The following is a 21,237-nucleotide window of genomic DNA, read 5'->3' as shown; positions in this document are numbered from 1 at the left end:
CCTACAGCCCCTTGACAAACAACGATTGTCGGTTGTAGAGTTAATGTTGAGGAGAAGAAGAAAAAATGACCGCCTACGTAGGCTAATAGAAATGTCCGCGTATGTGTGATAGTGACCTTGATGTGTCGGTTCATGGCGGTGGACTGGGCAGCTCTGACCAGCCCCTCCAGCTCGGCTCCACTGTAGTTCTTGGTCTCGGCGGCCAGCTCGCCGACGTCCACGTCGCTGCCCAGCAGGTTGAACTGACGCATTTTGGCCGTGTGGATGTTGAGGATCTGGACACGCCCCTTCTCATCAGGTAAACCTGGGGGAGGAATAGAGAAGGGAAACATCTTTATCTGAAGTCTTCACCGTGTCACTGCATCCTGCACAGGGGACAGAACTGGAAAAGTAGAAATGCCTGGGTGTTGTTTGTCATGTAAAAAAGGTACAACATCCATGAATATCAATGTCCTTCACGGAAGAAAATAAACCTCCTGAAAACAACCTAAAAACCTGAATAATTAACCTAAAAGAAATTAAGCAAGGTCCTTGGTTAGAGTGGATGCTTTGTGGTGTTGATTTCTTACCGATCTCCATTTTGACCTCCAACCTGCCTGGTCTCAACAAGGCCTCGTCTATCAGGTCAGGCCTGTTGGTCATACCTGAGTGGGGCACAGATGGAGAGAGAGAGAGAGAGATGGAAGAGAGGGAGGACGAGAAAGGCATGATCTTCTCAGAACACAACCTGTCAGTCAGAAGTGTGTGTGTGTCAATGTTCCCTCAAATTTTTGGGGTCTTGTTCCCTCAAATTTGGGGTCTTGTGAGAGGAAACTTGAACGTTGTGAGAATTTTGTGCAACTTCTGTCGCACGTTTACAGTGAACACTGAGGCTGTACCCTTACAGTTTCAGACGGCAGCATTTGAGCATAATGTAAACCTACCAACAAAACGGAGCAAATCCAAGAACATTTTCACATGGAAGTAGCTTTTGATTTCTATGATGTAGCCTACATGTGGTGTTCAATGCAGGTCTACATTGCATGAGACTTTTAAAAACATTTATTTATTTTTTTACATGAAGGGCTTGACATTAACTCAGGATTTTTTACTTGGTCTGTAACACCATGGGCCAAATAGGTGACTGTAAATTGCATTGTATTGTGTAGTACGACGCAAGAAACCACTTTACAAAATACAACAAATTATCATTACCATAAAGAAAATTAGACAATGTAGGCTTATACCTCTGCCTATTGGCTAATTTGCATATTCAAGCCTCTCTCAAAATACAGCACTGCCCCTTTAACACACAAGCTTTTTACATGACTGGCTTTTCAAAAACAGCTTGAAATGTAGCCTACATGTTTTGTGCTCTTAAAGGAAGGAGAAACTCCCCATTGCTGACCTATACATATCTATAATTTGGCTAATAACGCACCAACTAGCTAAGAATATCAACAAATGTGCGACTGAGCTCTGATCTGAAAAGCGCATTCACTCATGGGTGATTGAAAGACCGCTCGTGGGCTACCCCCAGCAAAAATAATTCGACTCTGTTGGCAGTCCTGCAGAAGGTGTGTGTGTGTGTGTGTGTGTGTGTGTACCTATGACCAAGATATTGTTGAGCTGCTCCACTCCGTCTATCTTGGACAGCAGTTGGTTGACCACTGTGTCATGGACGCCCGTGCTGCCCGCCATGCTGCCACGCTGCTTACAGATGGCGTCAATCTCGTCAAAGATGATGATGTGCAGCCCACTGTTGGCGCCCAGCTATTGGAGGAGAGATATGGGTGAATGGAGGAGGAGGAAGGAGGATACCAATGGCCTCACAAAGTCAACGCAGCGCTACATAGGGCCAGTATCTACACTGAACCAAAATACACTGCTCAAAAAAATAAAGGGAACACTAAAATAACACATCCTAGATCTGAATGAAAGAAATAATCTTATTAAATACTTTTTTCTTTACATAGTTGAATGTGCTGACAACAAAATCACACAAAAATAATCAATGGAAATCCAATTTATCAACCCATGGAGGTCTGGATTTGGAGTCACACTCAAAAGTAAAGTGGAAAACCACACTACAGGCTAATCCAACTTTGATTAATGTCCTTAAAACAAGTCAAAATGAGGCTCAGTAGTGTGTGTGGCCTCCACGTGCCTGTATGACCTCCCTACAACACCTGGGCATGCTCCTGATGAGGTGGCGGATGGTCTCCTGAGGGATCTCCTCCCAGACCTGGACTAAAGCATCCGCCAACTCCTGGACAGTCTGTGGTGCAACGTGGCGTTGGTGGATGGAGCGAGACATGATGTCCCAGATGTGCTCAATTGGATTCAGGTCTGGGGAACAGGCGGGCCAGTCCATAGCATCAATGCCTTCCTCTTGCAGGAAATGCTGACACACTCCAGCCACATGAGGTCTAGCATTGTCTTGCATTAGGAGGAACCCAGGGCCAACCGCAACAGCATATGGTCTCACAAGGTGTCTGAGGATCTCATCTCGGTGCCTAATGGCAGTCAGGCTACCTCTGGCGAGCACATGGAGGGCTGTGCGGCCCCCCAAAGAAATGCCACCCCACACCATGACTGACCCACCGCCAAACCGGTCATGCTGGAGGATGTTGCAGGAAGCAGAACGTTCTCCACGGCGTCTCCAGACTCTGTCACGTGCTCAGTGTGAACCTGCTTTCATCTGTGAATAGCACAGGGCACCAGTGGCGAATTTGCCAATCTTGGTGTTCTCTGGCAAATGCCAAACGCCCTGCACGGTGTTGGGCTGTAAGCACAACCCCCACCTGTGGACGTTGGGCCCTCATACCACCCTCATGGAGTCTGTTTCTGACCGTTTGAGCAGACACATGCACATTTGTGGCCTGCTGGAGGTCATTTTGCAGGGCTCTGGCAGTGTTCCTCCTGCTCCTCCTTGCACAAAGGCGGAGGTAGCGGTCCTGCTGCTGGGTTGTTGCCCTCCTACGGCCTCCTCCACGTCTCCTGATGTACTGGCCTGTCTCCTGGTAGCGCCTCCATGCTCTGGACACTACGCTGACAGACACAGCAAACCTTCTTGCCACAGCTCGCATTGATGTGCCATCCTGGATGAGCTGCACTACCTGAGCCACTTGTGTGGGTTGTAGACTCCGTCTCATGCTACCACTAGAGTGAAAGCACCACCAGCATTCAAAAGTGACCAAAACATCAGCCAGGAAGCATAGGAACTGAGAAGTGGTCTGTGGTCACCACCTGCAGAACCACTCCTTTATTGGGGCTGTCTTGCTAATTGCCTATCATTTCCACCTGTTGTCTATTCCATTTGCACAACAGCATGTGAAATGTATTGTATTGTCAATCAGTGTTGCTTCAGTGTTGCTTCCTGGACAGTTTGATTTCACATTAGTGTGATTGACTTGGAGTTACATTGTGTTGTTTAAGTGTTCCCTTTATTTTTTTATAAACGCAACATGGTCCTATGTTTCATGAGCTGAATGAAAAGATAAGACATTTTCCATATGCACAAAAAGCACATCTCTCTCAAATGTTGTGCACACATTTGTTTACATCCCTGGTAGTGAGCATTTCTCCTTTGCCAAGATAATCTATCCACCTGAAAGGTGTGGCATGTCATGTTTTAAAGAATTTGGCAGTACACCCAACCGGCGTCACAACCGCAGACTACGTGTGACCACACCAGCCCAGGACCTCAACATCCGGCTTCTTCACCTGCGGGATCATCTGAGACCATCCACCTGGACAGTTAAACTGTTGGCTTGCACAACCGAAGAATTTCTGAACAAACTATCAGAAGCCCTCTCAGGGAAGTTCATCTGTGTGTTTGGTCGTCCTCACCAGGGTCTTGACCTGACTGCAGTTAGGCGTTGTAACCGACTTCAGTGGGCAAAAATTGATAGCTATTGGCATGCTGGGTAAGTGTGCTCTTCACGGATGAATCCCGGTTTCAACTGTACTGTGCAGATGGAGTCGTGTGGGTGAGAGGTGTTCTGATGTCAACGTTAAGAACAGTGGCCCACGGTGATAGTGGGGTTATGGTATGGGCAGGCATAAGCTACGGTCAACGAACACAATTGCATTTTATTCAATGGTAATTTCAATGCACAGAGATAACGTGACGAGATCCTTAGACCCATTGTCGTGCCTTGCATCCGCCTCCATCCCCATGTTTCAACATAATGCACCATGTCGCAAGGATCTATACACAATTCCTGGAAACTGAAAATGTCCCAGTTCTTCCATGGCCTGCATACTCACCAGACATGTCGCCCATTGAGCATGTTTGGGATGCTATGGATCGACGTCTACGACAACGTGTTCCAACCAATATCCAAAAACTACGCACATCCATTGAAGAGGAGTGGGACAACATTCCACAGTCTACAATCAACAGCCTGATCAACTCTACGCAAAGGAGATGTGTCGCACTGCATGAGTCAAATGGTGGTCACACCAGATACTGATCCACGCCCCTACTTTTTTCTGCATCTATGTATTCTCAGTCATGTGGAATCCATATATTAGGGCCTAAGGAATTGATTTAAACTGACTGATGTCCTTATATGAACTGAAAAATCTTTGAAATTGTTGCATTGATATTTTTGTTCAGTGTAGAATGTCAACCCCTCACACCCATGGCTGTTCTGGGCTAAATTCTCCTTGGTGTGACCCGAGTGAAAACTAAAACCCTTTCAAAGTCTCTTCATCCTCCCTCTGCTCTGACATGGAGGGACAGAGTCTGCCCAAACAGAGAAAAAGTGAGAAAGAGTGAAAGAGAGAGACCAAAAACTAGAGATAGCGAGAGCAGAGTGGGGGTTATCCGTCCATCTCTGGCCCTGTCAGTCTCCAGACGTAGCATTTAAAGCAGGTGAGGAGCTGGGCTTATTATGGGCTATGTGAGAGAGGGGGGCAGGGGGAGGGCTCGAGATAACCCAACACCTCATTAGGAGGTGAAGAGTGAGGCCGTCACTGTCACACCGTCATCACTACGGGTGCTCAATACACAACTGCACCCCCAGGTATGGAGAAACCCAATGACTTTACCACCGTTATTATTACTAATATGCCTCCTTAAAAAGGGCAAATCAATCTTCTCCAGAATAAATTTGCTTCTCTGTGTGGATTTGTGATGCTTATCTTTGGTTCGTGGCGTAGGCTGCATATTGGCTTCGGGGGAAAGGAATCATTTTAGTCTGACATCTATTTCATTGACTTGTTATCAGGTATGTTGTGCTTGATAACCACAGAAATAATTGCAATGAAGGTACTGGGTGTATTTACTGGTGTGTGTGTGTGCATGGCTCTTACAGAGTTTTCATGTATGTTACAGAGTATTCATGTGTGTCCCTCTCACCCTCTTCTGCTCGTCCTCTGCGTCGGCAAACAGCTTCCTGATGTTGGCCTCGGACTCTCCCACGTACTTGTTGAGGATTTCGGGGCCGTTGACCACCTTAGGCTCGCGGGCGTTCAGCATCTTCCCAATCTGCCTGGCCATCAGGGTCTTACCGCAGCCAGGAGGCCCGAACAACAAGATGCCCTTCACATGCTTACAACCTGCAGGGGAGGGATGCCGTCAAAAATGTTAGAAAATCGAATGGTTTAGGTGCATCACAATCGTATCAGTTGGTGAGAAAAGCCCTTAGCGTAGAGTGTTACAGTAGCCTAAGTACACTTCCATGTGCTATATCTACAATGCATTGTATGAGGTGACTTTTGCCTTTATGTCGTTGTCTGATCACATCTCTGATTCATACATAGATACCCGAGTATGAAAAATCCCCAAGGTACTCAAACTTCACAGGTTCAATTTGGGAAAATGAGGCAGACAAACAAGATGAAAAAGCCTAGATTTACTGCAATTACTGCTATGATTCAATACAAGTTGACTGATGCGTTTCTCATAAAGATCAAGTCTTGTTATTGGACCCAACGAATTTGTAGCAGTTTTGGGTCTCAATTGAAAACCAGACTGCGTTGGTCCTGTCGTAGCTTATTGCACCTGTTCAGTGATATTTGCTCCACACTCATTGAAAGGCAAGAGATAAACATCAGCCCTCCCATTTAGACCTGCTGAAGGGAAGACAATTAGGGGTAGTGAGGAGGGGCTCCAGGTAAAGCATTGCAGTATTTGTGTGTGTGTGTGTGACCCCTTGCTGTCTGCCCGACCTTTGCGAGAACGTGGGGAGACATGGAGAGAGTGAGAGGCCACACACACACACTCCCCCCCCCAGGATCAACTCTATCAGCACCTGCCCTCCCTGACACTCCCCAATTACACCCTCACCTTTAGACTCTCGTCTATCAGGGCTCGCCATCTCATTAGACCATCCAGCTGGCCACAGCCAGGGGCCAACTCCTGCACACCGTAGCACCCAGCAGTCCCACTTAAAGAGATACTTCAAGATTTTGGCCATGGAGCCCTTTATCTACTTCCCCGGAGTCAGATGAACTTGTGGACACCACTTTTATGAAATAACACATATGGAATCATGTAGTAATCAAAATATATTTGAGATTCTTCAAAGTTGGCACCTTTGTCTTTGCACACTCTTGGCATTCTCTCAACCAGCTTCATGAGGAATGCTTTTCCAACCGTTTTGAAGGAGTTCCTACATATGCGGAGCACTTGTTGGCTGCTTTTCCTTCACTCTGCAGTCCAACTCATCCCAATTGTGGAGGCCAGGTCATCTGATGCAGCCCTTCATCACTCTCTTTCTTGGTCAAATAGCCCTTACACAGCCTGGAAGTGTGTTTTGGGTCATTGGCCGGTTGAAAAACAAATGATCGTCCCACTAAGCAAAAACCAGATGGGATGGCATATCGGTGCAGAATGCTGTAGCCATGCTGGTTAAGTGTGCCTTGAATTCTACATAAATATACTATGAAGTCCAAGGAACTGTCTGTAGATCACAGAGATAGAATTGTGAGGAGGCATATATCTGGGGAAGGGTATAAAACAATTTCTAGAGTGTTGAAAGTTTCCAAGTGCACAGTGGTCGCCATCATTGGAAAATGGAACATATTTTTCCTACCCAGACTCTGCCTAGAGCTGGCCGTCCGACCGATCTAAGCAACCGGGCAAGGACGACCTTGGTCAGGGAGGTGACCAATGACCACTCTGTAGTTCTGTCAGAGGTCCTTGGCTGAGATGGGAGATCCTGTCAGGACAACGGTCTCTACAGCACATCACCAATCTGGGCTTTATGGGAGAGTGGCCAGACGGAAGCCACTACTGAGATAAAGACACGACAGCACGACTGGAGTTTGAAAAAAAAGGTACGTGAAAGACTCCGAGCATAAGGCAAAAGATTATGTGGTCTGATGAGACAAAAAATGTAACTCTTTGGCCTTAATGCAAAGTACCATGTCTGGAGAAAACACCATCCCTACCGTGAAGCGCAGTGGTGGCAGCATCATGCTATGGGGATGCTTTTCAGCAGCAGGGCTGGGAGACTGGTAAGGATAGAGGGAACAATGAATGGAGCCAAAGACAGGCAAATCCTTTGAGAGAACCTGCTTCAGAGCGCAAACGACCTTAGACTGGGGTGAAGATTTACGTTCCAACAGGACAATGACCCCAAGCAAACAGTCAAAGCAATGCTGGAAAGGCTTCAGAACAAGAATGTGAAAGTCCTTGAGTGGCCCAGCCAAAGCTCAGACTTGAATCCTATTGAAAATCTGTGGAAAGACTTGAAGATTGCCGTTCATCGCTACTCCCCATATAACTTAACACAGCTTGAAAAAGTCTGCAAGGAAGAATGGGAGAAAATCCCCAAATCCAGATGTGCAAAGCTGATAGAGACATACCCAAGATGACTCAAAGCTATAAATCGCCGCTTCTACAAAGTATTGACTCAACTGAGATATTTCTGAATTTCATTTTTAATACATTTGCAAACATGTGTCCACTTTGTCATTATGGGGTATTGTGTGTGGATAGGTGAGAAAAATCAATCAATCAATCTATTTTGAATTCAGGCTGTAACAACAAAATGTGGAATAAGTCAAAGGGTATGACTGCTTTCTTAAGGCACTGCACCACTAACTTTCGACATACTGGGGACAAAGACATAAAAATGGTATCCACGAGTTCATCTGACTCTGGGGAAGTAGATAAAGGACCTCGCTGCCAAAATCCCGACGTATCAGCTCCTCTCAAACTCACACTGGACGCCATGAGGATAGGACTGGGGCTCCGTGAGTGTGTGAATAAGAGAGAGTGTGTGTGTTTGCGTGTGTGTGCAGAAGAGCACCTAACTTGCTTTCACTATGAGCCATCATTTAGCGATGGGAATCAGCATTGTAATCCGAGACATGTCAAACAACTATTTACCAGTGTAATGGGCGGGGGAGTGCCTGTGTCATAACTCACTCACTGACGACAGAGCAGCATCCTGAGCGGCATCCTGAGAGGACACCTCTTATTTTCCAATAACTAGTTTCAGTCTAGGGTGCAGTAGTATTGTCAAACAAAGAGAAGAGATCGACACTACTCAGTGTCAGTCCAATAATAGTATTCCCATTGGGTCCATTTGTTAGAGGCTTTCCCCCGAAAATAGTCTGACGTGTTTGTCACAATGTGCAGTACTGGTCTGAGAATCAATGCCATTTGAACACAGAGGCTTATTCATGTCATGGTGTTCCTTCCAGAGACTGATTGAGTGATTTGTTTTGGCAGGCTGCCCCCCCTCCCCTCCTCACAGTGGCTAATGGTTCGGTCTGTCTAACGCTAGGCTGGAACACAGGCTCCCTGGGACCTCGAAAAGTGGTTACCGGGGGGATGTGGTGAGAGACAAATACACATAGTGTGAGCTATAAAAAGAATGAGAGAAGGAAAGTACTAGAAAGAGAGCAAAAAAAACAAGTGTGTAAGACAACAGGCATGTGAAAGTACGAGTGAATAAGATGGATTGAGTGAAAGTCGAGAAAGAGAAACTTCGGTTGTGATGGATGAAGAGAAAGACAGCAAGAGAGAGGAAGAGTGCGAAAGAAAGAGTGCGTGTGAAAGAGCGAGAGGAAGAGAGAGAGTGCGAAAGAGAGAACGCAAAAGAGAGGCAGAGACAGAGAGAGAGACAGAGACCGAGAGAAGGATAGAGAAGAAGCTCACCCATCTGCTCCACAATGTCTGGAGGGAAGACTCGGGAGGCGAAGGCCCTACGGAAGATGTCGGAGAACTCTTTGTCCAGGCCACCGATACCCATGCGCTCAAAGTTCCAGTCTGGGTTGATGATAGACTGGCGAGACTCTCTGGTCTTAGACTTCCCTGTAGGGGACACATAGACACAGTTACAAACATACAGTGCATTCGGGAAGTATTCAGCCCCTAGACTTTTTCCACATTTTGTTACAGCCCTATTCTAAAATTGATTTAAATTGTTTTCTCAACTCATTAATCCACACCACACAAACATACACACACTATCCCAAAATGACAAAGCAAAAACAGTTTATTTTTAGGAATGTTAACTAATTTCAAAAACTTAAATATCACATTTACATAAGTATTCAGACCCTTTACTCAGTACTTTGTCGAACCACCTTTGGCAGCGATTACAGCCTTGAGTCTTCTTGGGTCCCTTCCCTGTATTTGGGGAGTTTCTCCCATCCTCTCAAGCTCTGTCAGGTTGGATGGGGAGCGTTGCTACACAGCTATTTTTCAGGTCTCTCCAGAGATGTTAGATCGGGTTCAAGTCCGGGCTCTGGCTGGGCCACTCAAGTACATTGAGACTTGTCCTGAAGCCACTGCTGCGTTGTCTTGGCTATGTGCTTAGGGTAGTTGTCCTGTTGAAAGGTAAACCTTAGCCCCAGTCTGAGGTACTGAGAGCTCTGGAGCAGGATCTCTCTGTACTTTGCTCCATTCATCTTTGCCTCGATCCTGACTATTCTCCCAGTCCCTGCCGCTGAGAAACATCCCCACAGCATAATGCTAACACCACCATGCTTCACCATAGGGATGGTGCCAATTTTCCTCCAGACGTGACGCTTGGCATTAGGCCATAGGGCGGCGCACAATTGGCCCAGCGTCATCCGGATTAGGGGAGGGTTTGACTTGCCTAAAGGTTAAATATTTTTTTTTTAAATACTTCAATATTGTTTTCATCAGACCAGAGAATCTTGTTTCTCATGGGCGGAGTCCTTTAGGTGCCTTTTGGCAAACCAAGCAGGCTGTCATGTGCCTTTTACTGAGGAGTGGCTTCCGTCTGGCCACTACCATGAAAGGCCTGATTGGTGGAGTGCTGCAGAGATGGTTGTCCTTCTGGAAGGTTCTCCCATCTCCACAGAGGAACTCTGGAGCTCTGTCAGAGTGACCATCAGATTCTTGGTCACCTCCCTGACCAAGGGCCTTCTCCCCCGATTGCTCAGTTTGGCCAGGTAGCCAGCTCGAGGAAGTCTTGGTGGTTCCAAACTTTTTCCATTTAAGAGTGATGGAGGCCTCTGTGTTCTTGGGGACCTTTAATGCTGCAGACATTTTTTGGTACCCTTCCCCAGATCTGTGCCTCAACACAATCCTGTCTCGGAGCTGTACGGACAATTCCTTCGACGTCATGGCTTGGTTTTTGCGCTGACATCCACTGTCAACTGTGGGACTTTAAATAGACAGGTGTGTGCCTTTCAAAATCATGTCCAATCAATTGAATTTACCACAGGTGGACTCCAATCAAGCTGTACAAACATCTCAAGGATGATCAATGGAAACAGGATGCTCCCTTAGGTCAATTTCGAGTCTCACAGCAAAGGGTCTGAATAATTATGTAAATAAGGTATGTCTTTCTTTTTAATACATTTGCAGAAATTTCTAAAAACCTTGTTTTCGCTTTGCCGTTATGGGGTATTGTGTGCAGATTGAGGACTATTTTTTTGTTAAATCGATTTTAGAATAAGGCTGTAACGTAAGAAAATGTGGAAAAGGGGAAGGGGTCTGAATACACACTACATGTGCAGACCAGCTGGCTGGAGTGTTTACGAACATATTCAATCTCTCCCTATGACAGTCTGCTGTCCCCACATGCATTAAGATGGCCACCATTGTTCCTCTACCCGCATTTCTAAAAACCTGTTTTCACTTTGTCCTTATGGGGTATTGTGTGTAGATTGCTGGGGATTTTTTATTTATTTAATCCCTTTTATAATAAGGCTGTAACGTAACAAAATGTGAAAGGGGTTTGAATTCTTTCCAAAGGCACTGTACATAGAGGGAAAAATGTAATATATTATTATAATAATAATAATAAAATGGCATTTAGCATATGCTTTTATCCAAAGCGAATTACAGTTGAAAGGCTGGTCATGGCTCAGACGGATTACCAGGACATGTACTCAAAAGCATGCACGGACCAACTGGCAAGTGTCTTCACTGACATTTTCCTCTCCCTGACCGAGTCTGTAATACCTACATGTTTCAAACAGACCACCATAGTCCCTGTGGCCAAGAAAGCGAAGGTAACCTGCCCAAATGATTAACACCCCGTAGCACTCACTTCAGTAGCCATGAAGTGCTTTGAAAGGCTGGTTATGGCTCAACTCAACACCATCATGATGGAAACCCAAGACCCACTCCAATTCACATACCGCCCCAACAGATTCACAGATGATGCACTCTCATTCTTACTCCACACTGTCCTTTCCCACCTGTAAAAAAGGAACACCTATGTGAGAATGCTGTTAATTGACAACAGCTCAGCGATCAACACCATAGTGCCCTCAAAGCTCATCACTAAGCTAAGGATCCTGGGACTAAACACCTCCCTCTGCAACTGGATCCTGGACTTCCTGACGGGCCGGCCCCCAGGTGGTCAGGGTAGGCAACAACATCTGCCACACTGTTCCTCAACACTGGGGCCCCTCAGGGGTGCGTGCTCAGTCCCCTCCTGTACTCCCTGTTCAACGACTGCGTGGCCAAGCACGACTCCAACACCATCATTAAGTTTGCTGACGACACAACAGTGGTAGGCCTGATCACCGACAACGATGAGACAGCATATAAGGAGGAGGTCAGAGACCTGGCAGTGTGGTGCCAAGACAACAACCTCTCCCTCAATGTGAGCAAGATAAAGGAGCTGATCATGGACTATAAGAAAAGGAGGGCCGAACAGGCCCCCATTAACATCAACGGGTCTGTAGTGGAGCAGGTCGAGAGTTAAGTTCCTTGGTGTCCACATCAACGAACTAGCATGGTCTAAACACACCAAGACAGTTGTGAAGAGGGCACGACAACACCTCCCCCCCCAGGAGACTGAAAAGATTTGCCATGGGTCCCCAGATCCTCAAAGTTCTGCAACATCGAGAGCATCCTGACTGGTTGCATCACCACCTGGTATGGCAACTGCTCGGCATCTGACTAAGGCGCTTCAGAAGGTAGTGGGTACGGCCCAGTACATCACTGGGGCCAAGCTTCCTGCCATCCAGGATCTATATACTAGGCGGTGTAGAGGAAGGCCCAAAAAATTGTCAAAGACTCTAGTCACCCAAGTCATAGACTGTTCTTTCTTCTACTGTACGGCCAGCGGTACCGGAGCGCCAAGTCTAGGTCCAAAAGCCTCCTTAACAGCTTCTACCCCGAAGGCATAAGACTGCTGAACAATTAATAAAATGGCCACCTGGACTATTTACATTGACCTCCCACCTTTGTTTTTACACTGCTGCTACTCGCTGCTTATTATCTATGCATAGTCACTTTACAAATTACCTTCACTAACCTGTACGCCCGCAAATTGACTCGGTACCCCCTGTATATAGCATCATTATTGTTATGTAATTTTCTTGTGTTACTTTTTCATAATTTGTTTTACTGTATTTAGTAAAAATGTTCTTAACTCTATTTCTTGAACTGCATTGTTGGTTAAGGGCTTGTAAGTAAGCATTTCATGTAAGTAAGCATTTCATTTCATTCACCTGTTGAATTCGGCACATGTGACAAATACAATTTGATTTGAAACCTGGCACTAGGGGCAACTCTTAGCTCATAGACGGGGGAACGGTGTAAAGCTTTTAATGTATTAACTAAATATTCCATCAATGACAAAGAAAAGTACTTAACATTGAAAAAAAAATGACACTTTCCTCTCTATGGCCATCTAGAATTTCATCACTCAAAACTTCTGAGAGCAAGATGAAAGCCAAACTAAAACTGTGGACAGGGTGCCACCTTGTGGTGGTATTGGGTAACAACAAGCACATGCCACAAATTTATAAAGTCGGTCAGGGTGGTTTAGCATGTGGTTTATTGAGGCCGAATGTCACTAAGTTTAGCCTTGTAAGCAAACCCACTTTAGTTAATTACGCAAATCTAAAGCCTTAGTAATTTAAAATGTGATTATGCTGAGGAACACGATTTGAGCGCATCAACTTGTCAGATATACATGACCCTGATTTACACATACTGTAATGGATTGAGACTAAATCGATGTGCTGTAGTCACGTAATACAAGATAACTGGCCATGTGTGACGCTTTCTGCATCGGAGCGAGCCAGGGACGACACTTACCAATGAGGGTAAGAGAAGAGCTCTCTGCCTTCTCAAAAACCACCTGGCTGTTTCCCAGCAACAAGCCAATGTCAATCTGTATAGACCACAGAGACAGAAGACAGGAGTGAGTAGATGGTGGACAGAGAATTGCGCCAGTTTTTCACGATAATTTACCTTACCATCAAGCACCTTGGGTGTGACTTCACCATGTTATATAAACTATAACTACTGTATAGCTAGTGTAACTAGATTATTAGTGTAACTATGACTAGTTCAAGTGTATGAATATTACTATGTAACGTAAAGTGTATTAATAATATATAAATGGTATATCTAATGGTGATTATCGAGGTCCTGAGATAGAGGTCCTAAGGTAGGTTGATTGGTGCTCTAGGTACCTTGTGCTTCTTCCCAGAGCCTGCTTCTCCCTTGAGGATGCTGGGGTCCATGGCTTCAATGTCTTTTATCAGCAGGCCAAACAGCTTGTCACAGAAACTAAACACCAGCTAGAGACATCAAGAAAGAGGAAGAGCGGACAATGTTAGAAGGTTAGAATAACGTAAAGCGTCATCAGCATGCAGAACACATATACAAAACCGTGGCAAGTTGTCACAATCTAAGAACACAACAAAAATGTTTGGGCTATTAAATCATTTGAGGAGACGTTCGCTCTATGCTACCCCTCAACCTAAAGCCAAGACTACGACAAAGTCAGCCCTTGATAATGATCCACAGTCAGTTTTGCCTCATCCTCAACCAATTTGCAATGGTTAACCCCACCCTGTCATCCCAGCGTCCTTCTGTAGGCTACATTTCCCGTACCTGCTGGCCCGCACTGAAGGCCTGGCTGTTGAAGTGCTGGATGAACTCTGCAGCCATCTTGTCTGAGTCGTATTGGCTGCTGTCCACATTCTTCTTCTGCAGGAAATCAATCTCCACCATCATGGTGCCCACACACTGCTTGGACTTGTCAAAGTTGTAGTTGGTCACTACATGGACACCGAGCAGAGAAAAGAAACACAAAGCAGAAGAGTTGCCAGCATCTTTTCACCCCTTTTCTCAGTATTCATTTTCAAGTACAACGTCAAAAGTATGATTGGTGTTCATTTGTAGTACCTTGCTCAATAGTGCTATTCACTTTGCAGCATATTCCATGAACAATCTAGTCAAGGACAAACACCTTTAGCATCATTGTTTTCTAATGGATGTTGCATATTGAATCACTTGGTTCAATAATAAAATGACCATGTGTTACAGTGTGCCGTTCACGTTACAGTGAGTTCAAATAGGCCTCTGTTGTCCAGGACCTCACACCTGAGCGAGCGCAGTCCGCAACACAGGGCTGAATTTGATGAAGGAACTAGCTGTTCTCTCAACATCTGTTCACAGCCACCTAAGCAGTACCGTAATTATGCAAATTAGCCAATTACCAGCTCTATTCCAGATCAGGGTCTCTTTACATAGCGACACTTTGCTAATAACGCTTTCAGAGGGGCATATTTTGACTAATATTATGTTGTCATCCTAGGCAGAGCTAGTCTGGTCCCATACTACATGTGTTGTAGCCAACCATCATTGTTGTTATCCATACATGTTTGGCTTGACAAAGAACGGACACAGAGAGGAGTTGGCCAAAGTACTAAACAGATCTGGACCACCAGGATAAAAAAAAAAAAGGCTCTGCGTGGTCAATCCGTCATCCGCAGTGGCCGTATAACATTTACTGCCATGCGGCCCCCGCAGAAGTCAGAGCATTCATGCTTCCTGCGCTTCACGGAGCAGAGCTGTTGTGAAGGATGTAAGGCAGAGCTATAGGACTTAGGCTATTACGGTAAGCATCATCGCTAAAGATATTATCAGACAACGGGCGTATACTGGCTAGGGCTTTGATAACCTGGCCGAGCTTCAAGCCCGCTGTGAAGAAGCCCATCACCACCACGATCTCTGAAGCGATCCATGTGCTAGATCAATCATTTCCCCTCCACCACCCCCTCACCGCGTCCACATAGATCACATCTATATGTGTGGCCAGAGATGTTGGGGTTTTATTGTCGAGACCGAGCTTTTATTGAAGATGCGGACCATAGGAAGCCATTTCTTTTTTATTTAAACCTTTATTTAACTAGGCAGGTCAGAACAAATTCCTATTTACAATGACGACCTAGGAACAGTGGGTTAACTGCCTTGTTCAGGGGCAGAACGACAGATTTTTACCTTGTCAGTAAGGGATTCGATCGAGCAACCTTTCGGATACTGGCCCAATGCTCTAACCACTAGGCTACCTGTGGCCCCATCTGGTGGCTAATGATAGGACAGCAGTTATACAATGGCAATCAATGAGAAGAATTCAGAGAGAGACTGCACTTTGTCTTCCTGCATTCACCTCACAGATCAATATCATCATGTTTTAGTCTTACCTTCCACATCCTGACCAATGGAGAGGCCTGCCCATTTTCTCTGGAAAAACAAGTCATGTTTCCTAGTCAGTGTACAGTTCACACATTTCCTTTGTATTAACTATGCAAACAAAGACAATAGAAAAAGGGCATCACTATTTATAGAATCCAGTTGCCCAGCAACAAGGTACAAACAGGCTCAGGAAAAAGAGACATTCTAACATACAGTACCAGTCAAACGTTTGGACACCTACTCATTCAAGGGTTCTTTATTTTTACTATGTTCTACATTGTAAAATAATAGTGAAGAAATCAAAATTATGAAATCACACATATGGAATCATATAGTAACCAAAATATATTTTATATTCTTCAAAGTAGCCACTCTTTGCCTTGATCACAGCTTTGCACTCTTGGCATCCTCTCAACCAGCTTCATGAGGTAGTCACCTGGAACGCATTTCAATTAACAGGTGTGCCTTCTTAAAAGTTAATTTGTGGAATTTCTTTCCTTCTTAACGTGTTTGAGCTAATAAGATGTGTTGTGACATGGTAGGGGTGGTATACAGAAGATAACCCTATTTGGTAAAAGACCAAGTCCATATTATGGCAAGAACAGCTCAAATAAGCAAAGAGAAATGACAGTCCATCATTACTTTAAGACAGGAAGGTGAGTCAATCTGGAACATTTCAAGGACTTTTAAAGTTTCTTCAAGTGCAGTCGCAAAAACCATCAAGCTCTATGATGAAACTGGCTCTAATGAGGACCGCGACAGGAAAGGAAGACCCAGAGTTACCTCTGCTGCAGAGGATAAGTTCATTAGAGTTACCAGCCTCAGAAATTGCAGCCCAAATAAATGCTTCACAGAGTTCAAGTAACAGACATCTCAACATCAACTGTTCAGAGGAGACGGCGTGAATCAGGCCTTCATGGTCGAATTGATGCCATGAAACCACTACTAAAGGACACCATTAAGAAGAAGAGACTTGCTTGGGCCAAGAAACATGAGCAATGGACATTAGACCGGTGGAAATCTGTCCTTTGGTCTGGAGTCCAAATTTGCGTCCAACCACTGTCTTTGTGACGCAGAACAGGTGAACAAATTATCTCCGCAAGTGTGGTTCCCACCGTGAAGCATAGGTGATGGTGTGATGGTGCTTTGCTGGTGACACTGTCAGTGATTTATTTAGAATTCATGGCACACTTAACAAGCATTGCAACCACAGCATTCTGCAGCAATACACCCTCCCATCTGGTTTGCGCTTAGTGGGACTATCATTTGTTTTTCAACAGGACAATGACCAAACACACCTCCAGGGTGTGTAAGGGCTATTTGACCAAGAATGAGAGTGATTGAGTGCTGCATCAGATGAGCTGGCCTCCACAATCACCCGACCTCAACCCAATTAAGAAGGTTTGGGATGAGTTGGACCGCAGAGTGAAGGAAAAGCAGCCAACAAGTGCTCAGCATATGTGGAAACTCCTTCAAGACTGTTGGAAAAGCATTCCAGGTGAAGCTGGTTGAGAGAATACCAAGAGTGTGCAAAGCTGTGATTAAGGTGCCAACTTTGAAGAATCTCAAATATATTTTGATTACTACATGATTCCATATGTGTTAGTTTATGTCTTCACTATTATTCTACAATGTAGAAAATAGTCAAAAATAAAGAAAAACCATTGAATGAGTAAGTGTGTCCAAACTTTTGACTGATACTGTATGTTGGCAACTAATAGACAGTACACCTCCAATGAAGCATCAGTAATAACTAGGGTGTTCTGACAAAGACAGTGATGTAGGCTAACGTTCCTCTTAAACACGGTCTTATTTTACAACATCTTTCAAGAAGAACATCAGTCCCACAACGGTCAAAAACCGCCCGGACTGGGCTAAGGGTTTTTGACTGATCGTTGAACCCACGTGTCACCTATTTTACATGACTTCGGCCGAAGCTCTAGGATACTGTACGGAGCATTAGGCCATTGACACATGTCCAGTCAAGAGTTATCGTGTAGCGCATTGCTACAACCTTCTAAATATCTCTACCGTCCTATTTACAACTGCTTTTGTTCATACTCCAATCTAGTTGTGAAATAAGACCGGCCGAGGAGGAAGTTGCTGTAGTACCTGTGTGCCGGCTGTGGCTGCAGAGTTTATAGAAGGAGAAAGAGCAGGCGGAGACAGGCAAAGGTCAAAAGCAGCGACAGACATGATAGAAGACAACAGAGAGGAGGAGGAGCATGCAGACAGACAGGCCATAGTAGCCAGACAGCTAAAGTCAAATACAGTCAGAAGATGGGCTCAGCTTAAGAAGCTCAGATGGTGTCAACTACATCCACACGTTTTACTGCGCTGCACTTGTAGAAACCAACTTTATCATCGATTAAATTATGACTTCAGTTATAAACGCTCTAAAAGATGTGGGTTAGACTTGGTGAATTTATCATTTATCAATCAAGTAAGGATAGCTTTGAACACAGTGTGTGTAGCCTATTTTATGAAGGCCATGATGGTGGCTCCTACCTGTGGCAGACTGAAGGCGATGGTCCCGGGGACCACACTCTGGTGGGTCTTCACTGTGAACACAAACTTGTGGATCGGTGTGGTTCTCACGGTCACGTGACTGCATAGAGAAGAGGACTATCATATCATACAGAGAAAACTATAATATGTATGTTTACATGGATAGCAAGCATGATAGAGAGAATTTCTGAATCCCCTTTATTGGGTCAAGACCCGACAGAGACACACAGTGAGACCATATGTTCCATGGTGACATTTTTCTGCTGGGGTGGGTTACTTCTTTCACCAGGTAAGACCTTTGGTGAGTCCCACAAAGGCCAGAGATGAAGAGACAGAACAACATTATTTGGTGATAGAGAACGAAATCAGAGCAGCCACAGACAGAGAATGTGACGGCCCTGGGGCTTTTGGCATCATGGCTAGAGAGCTGAGCCCCAGTGATCCACTGTGATCTACCGCCACACACACAGGCCTTTGATGTGGCAGAGGCACCTCAGGGCTGGGGATCAAAACACACGTACATGCACAAAACAGCATACAACCATATAGTGGTCTCACACACACACACTACTTACTGTTCAAACTGTGGGTCCTTCTCACTCACGACTGCGCAGTTGGTAAGTGACAGTTCGTCTGTTGGGCATCGCGCGGCTTGCATAGTCTGACAAGGAGAATAACAGAAACAGGAGACTCAGTAACCTTTAAAAAAAAATAAAAAATAAAGGTACACATGTCCCAGTGACATACCAATTGCAATTGATATGGTGTAATGAAAATATTTCTTCTTTCACATCCCTTGGCTGTGGTATCACATGGCCTATGCCTTTTAGAAAGTATCAGCTACTTGAAAAGAATGTACTACTAAAGGTTTGCGTCATTTCCTCAACATTGCTCCAGAGTGGCGCAGCGGTCTAAGGCACTGCATCTCAGCGCTAGAGGTCTTCACTAGAGGCACCCTGGTTCGAAACCAGGCTGTATCGCAACCGGTCGTAATTGCGAGTCCCATAGGGCTGCGCACAACTGGCCCAGCGTCATCCGGGTTTGGCTGGTGTAGGCCGTCATTGCAAATAAGAATTTGTTCTTAACTGACTTGCCTAGTTACAGGTTGAATAAAAAAGTGTATTTTGAGGTGTATAACAAACAAACAGATAGGCCTAGGCTACATGTGGGACAAACTGCATTCCCATGTAGATTGTCAACCTATGCTCTTCTTAACCAGGTCGCTTCTTTTCAAATAAACATAGTTTTTTTTTGCCAGTGTGCCAAACTTCCCATATTGCCTCTGTGCGAGTTAGTGGGTATAAGACAAATTCAATTTAGCCTAGGCAGCGAATGGGGTTGTCCCTCCACTCCAGCTAATTTGATTGGATGGAAAAGCTTTTCCTGCTATAGGCTATCCATTCATACATATCCCCAGAAGAGGGAGGGAAGCATTGAAAATATATTGGTGGAAAGTGAAAAGAGCAAAGGGTGAGGAATAGGGCTTTGTGGGTAGTAAAGACATGTAGGATGGTTGACAAGCCTCATACAGATGCAGAACAACTCGGGTTTGTTAACCAAAAACGTTCTCCCTTGAGGGATTCTGTTTAAACCAACAGTGTAACTCAAACTATTGCAAATTTCAAGAAAGAAATCAACTGTCTGGGCCGGGGTTGTTGTTTTGCATCTTCCTGAGAATAAGTCATTACTCCTAGCTACTTCTTTGGGGAGCTATGGTAAAATTCTAGCAACGTGACACCTCGGACTTCAGGCTATTTTCCAGGCCTACGCAACTTTCTCATAACGGTTGATAGTAACCGTGTAATATATCACAGCTATAAATTCTCCATAGGGATGATGGTGATTTATACAAGCCATAGCCTCTCATACTGCAAAAAGCTACAAGTGTAACATGTTATACATCTCCAGAAAACATTATTTTGAAGACTTCAAATACCCATGCCTCCACTCTCCAACTTCTGCTGAGTGATATGGCCTAAAAATCTAGATTTTTTTCATAGCGATTCACAGTGTAAACTGGAACATGCTCTTTCAAATGGCACATACTAAAACAGGCGAATCCAGGTGAAAGCTATGATCCCTTATTGATGTCACCCGTTAAATCCACTTAAAATCAGGTAGATGATGGGTAGAAGACAGGTTAAAGAAACTTTTTAAGACTTGAGACATGGATTGTGTGTGCCATTCAGAGGGTGAATGGGCAAGGCAAAATATTTAAGTGCCTTTGAACGCGGGATAGTCGTAGGTGCCAGGTGCATCGGTTTGAGTGTGTCAAGAACTGCAACGCTGCTGGGTTTTTCACACTCAACCATTTCCCGTGTGTATCAAGAATGGTCCACCGCCCAAAGGACATAATACCAACTTGACACAACTGTGAGAAGCATTGGAGTCAACATGGGACAGCATCCCTGTGGAACGCTTTCGACACCTTGTAGAGTCCATGCCCCGATGAAGTGAGGCTGTTCTGAGGGCAAAAGGGGGTGCAACTTAATATTAGGAAGATGTTCCTAATGTTTTGTACACTCAGTGGATCTCTCAATTGAATGATTTCTCTAAATAAGCTTTGTTGTACAATTAATGATAAAATACACTGCATTTCAAACAGTCAGCAAACAATCAAATGACATTCCTAGGCTAAATATAAGCCTTCCACAACCATTATCAAAATAGTTTAACCTGTTTTTTTGTTGCAATAATCACTGATCTGTCTTTCAAGTGTGTCTATGAAAATGCCGTTTTTTGTTACTAATTTAACCAGAACCATGCATAATGTACATTCACTAATAATGTCCAACTTCTTGTAGCAGGCATTATAGAAAATTAACAGGTTTCATAAACGACCTCAAGCCCACATGCTAGTG

The 21,237-nt window shown here is 44.8% G+C and overlaps 1 protein-coding gene across 1 annotated transcript in view; it reads right to left on the bottom strand.

Annotated features, from left to right (window-relative positions):
* LOC106589298 (vesicle-fusing ATPase) overlaps positions 1 to 21,237 on the bottom strand; it is a 47,320-nt gene that overhangs the window by 11,626 nt on the left and 14,457 nt on the right. The window contains exons 2-12 of the mRNA XM_014179080.2: positions 18,952 to 19,037; positions 18,377 to 18,476; positions 15,877 to 15,916; positions 14,282 to 14,448; positions 13,858 to 13,965; positions 13,478 to 13,553; positions 9,101 to 9,256; positions 5,348 to 5,547; positions 1,587 to 1,752; positions 570 to 644; positions 117 to 304 (exon numbers count right to left, since the gene is read on the bottom strand). Of these exons, the coding sequence (XP_014034555.1) occupies positions 117 to 304; positions 570 to 644; positions 1,587 to 1,752; positions 5,348 to 5,547; positions 9,101 to 9,256; positions 13,478 to 13,553; positions 13,858 to 13,965; positions 14,282 to 14,448; positions 15,877 to 15,916; positions 18,377 to 18,476; positions 18,952 to 19,037 (1,362 nt within the window). The remainder of the gene's footprint in view (positions 1 to 116; positions 305 to 569; positions 645 to 1,586; positions 1,753 to 5,347; positions 5,548 to 9,100; positions 9,257 to 13,477; positions 13,554 to 13,857; positions 13,966 to 14,281; positions 14,449 to 15,876; positions 15,917 to 18,376; positions 18,477 to 18,951; positions 19,038 to 21,237) is intronic.

This window comes from Salmo salar, chromosome ssa28, assembly GCF_905237065.1.
Source record: "Salmo salar chromosome ssa28, Ssal_v3.1, whole genome shotgun sequence".
In the NCBI taxonomy this organism is placed as follows: Eukaryota; Metazoa; Chordata; class Actinopteri; order Salmoniformes; family Salmonidae; genus Salmo; species Salmo salar.
This window is presented reverse-complemented; position numbering and strand designations above follow the sequence as displayed.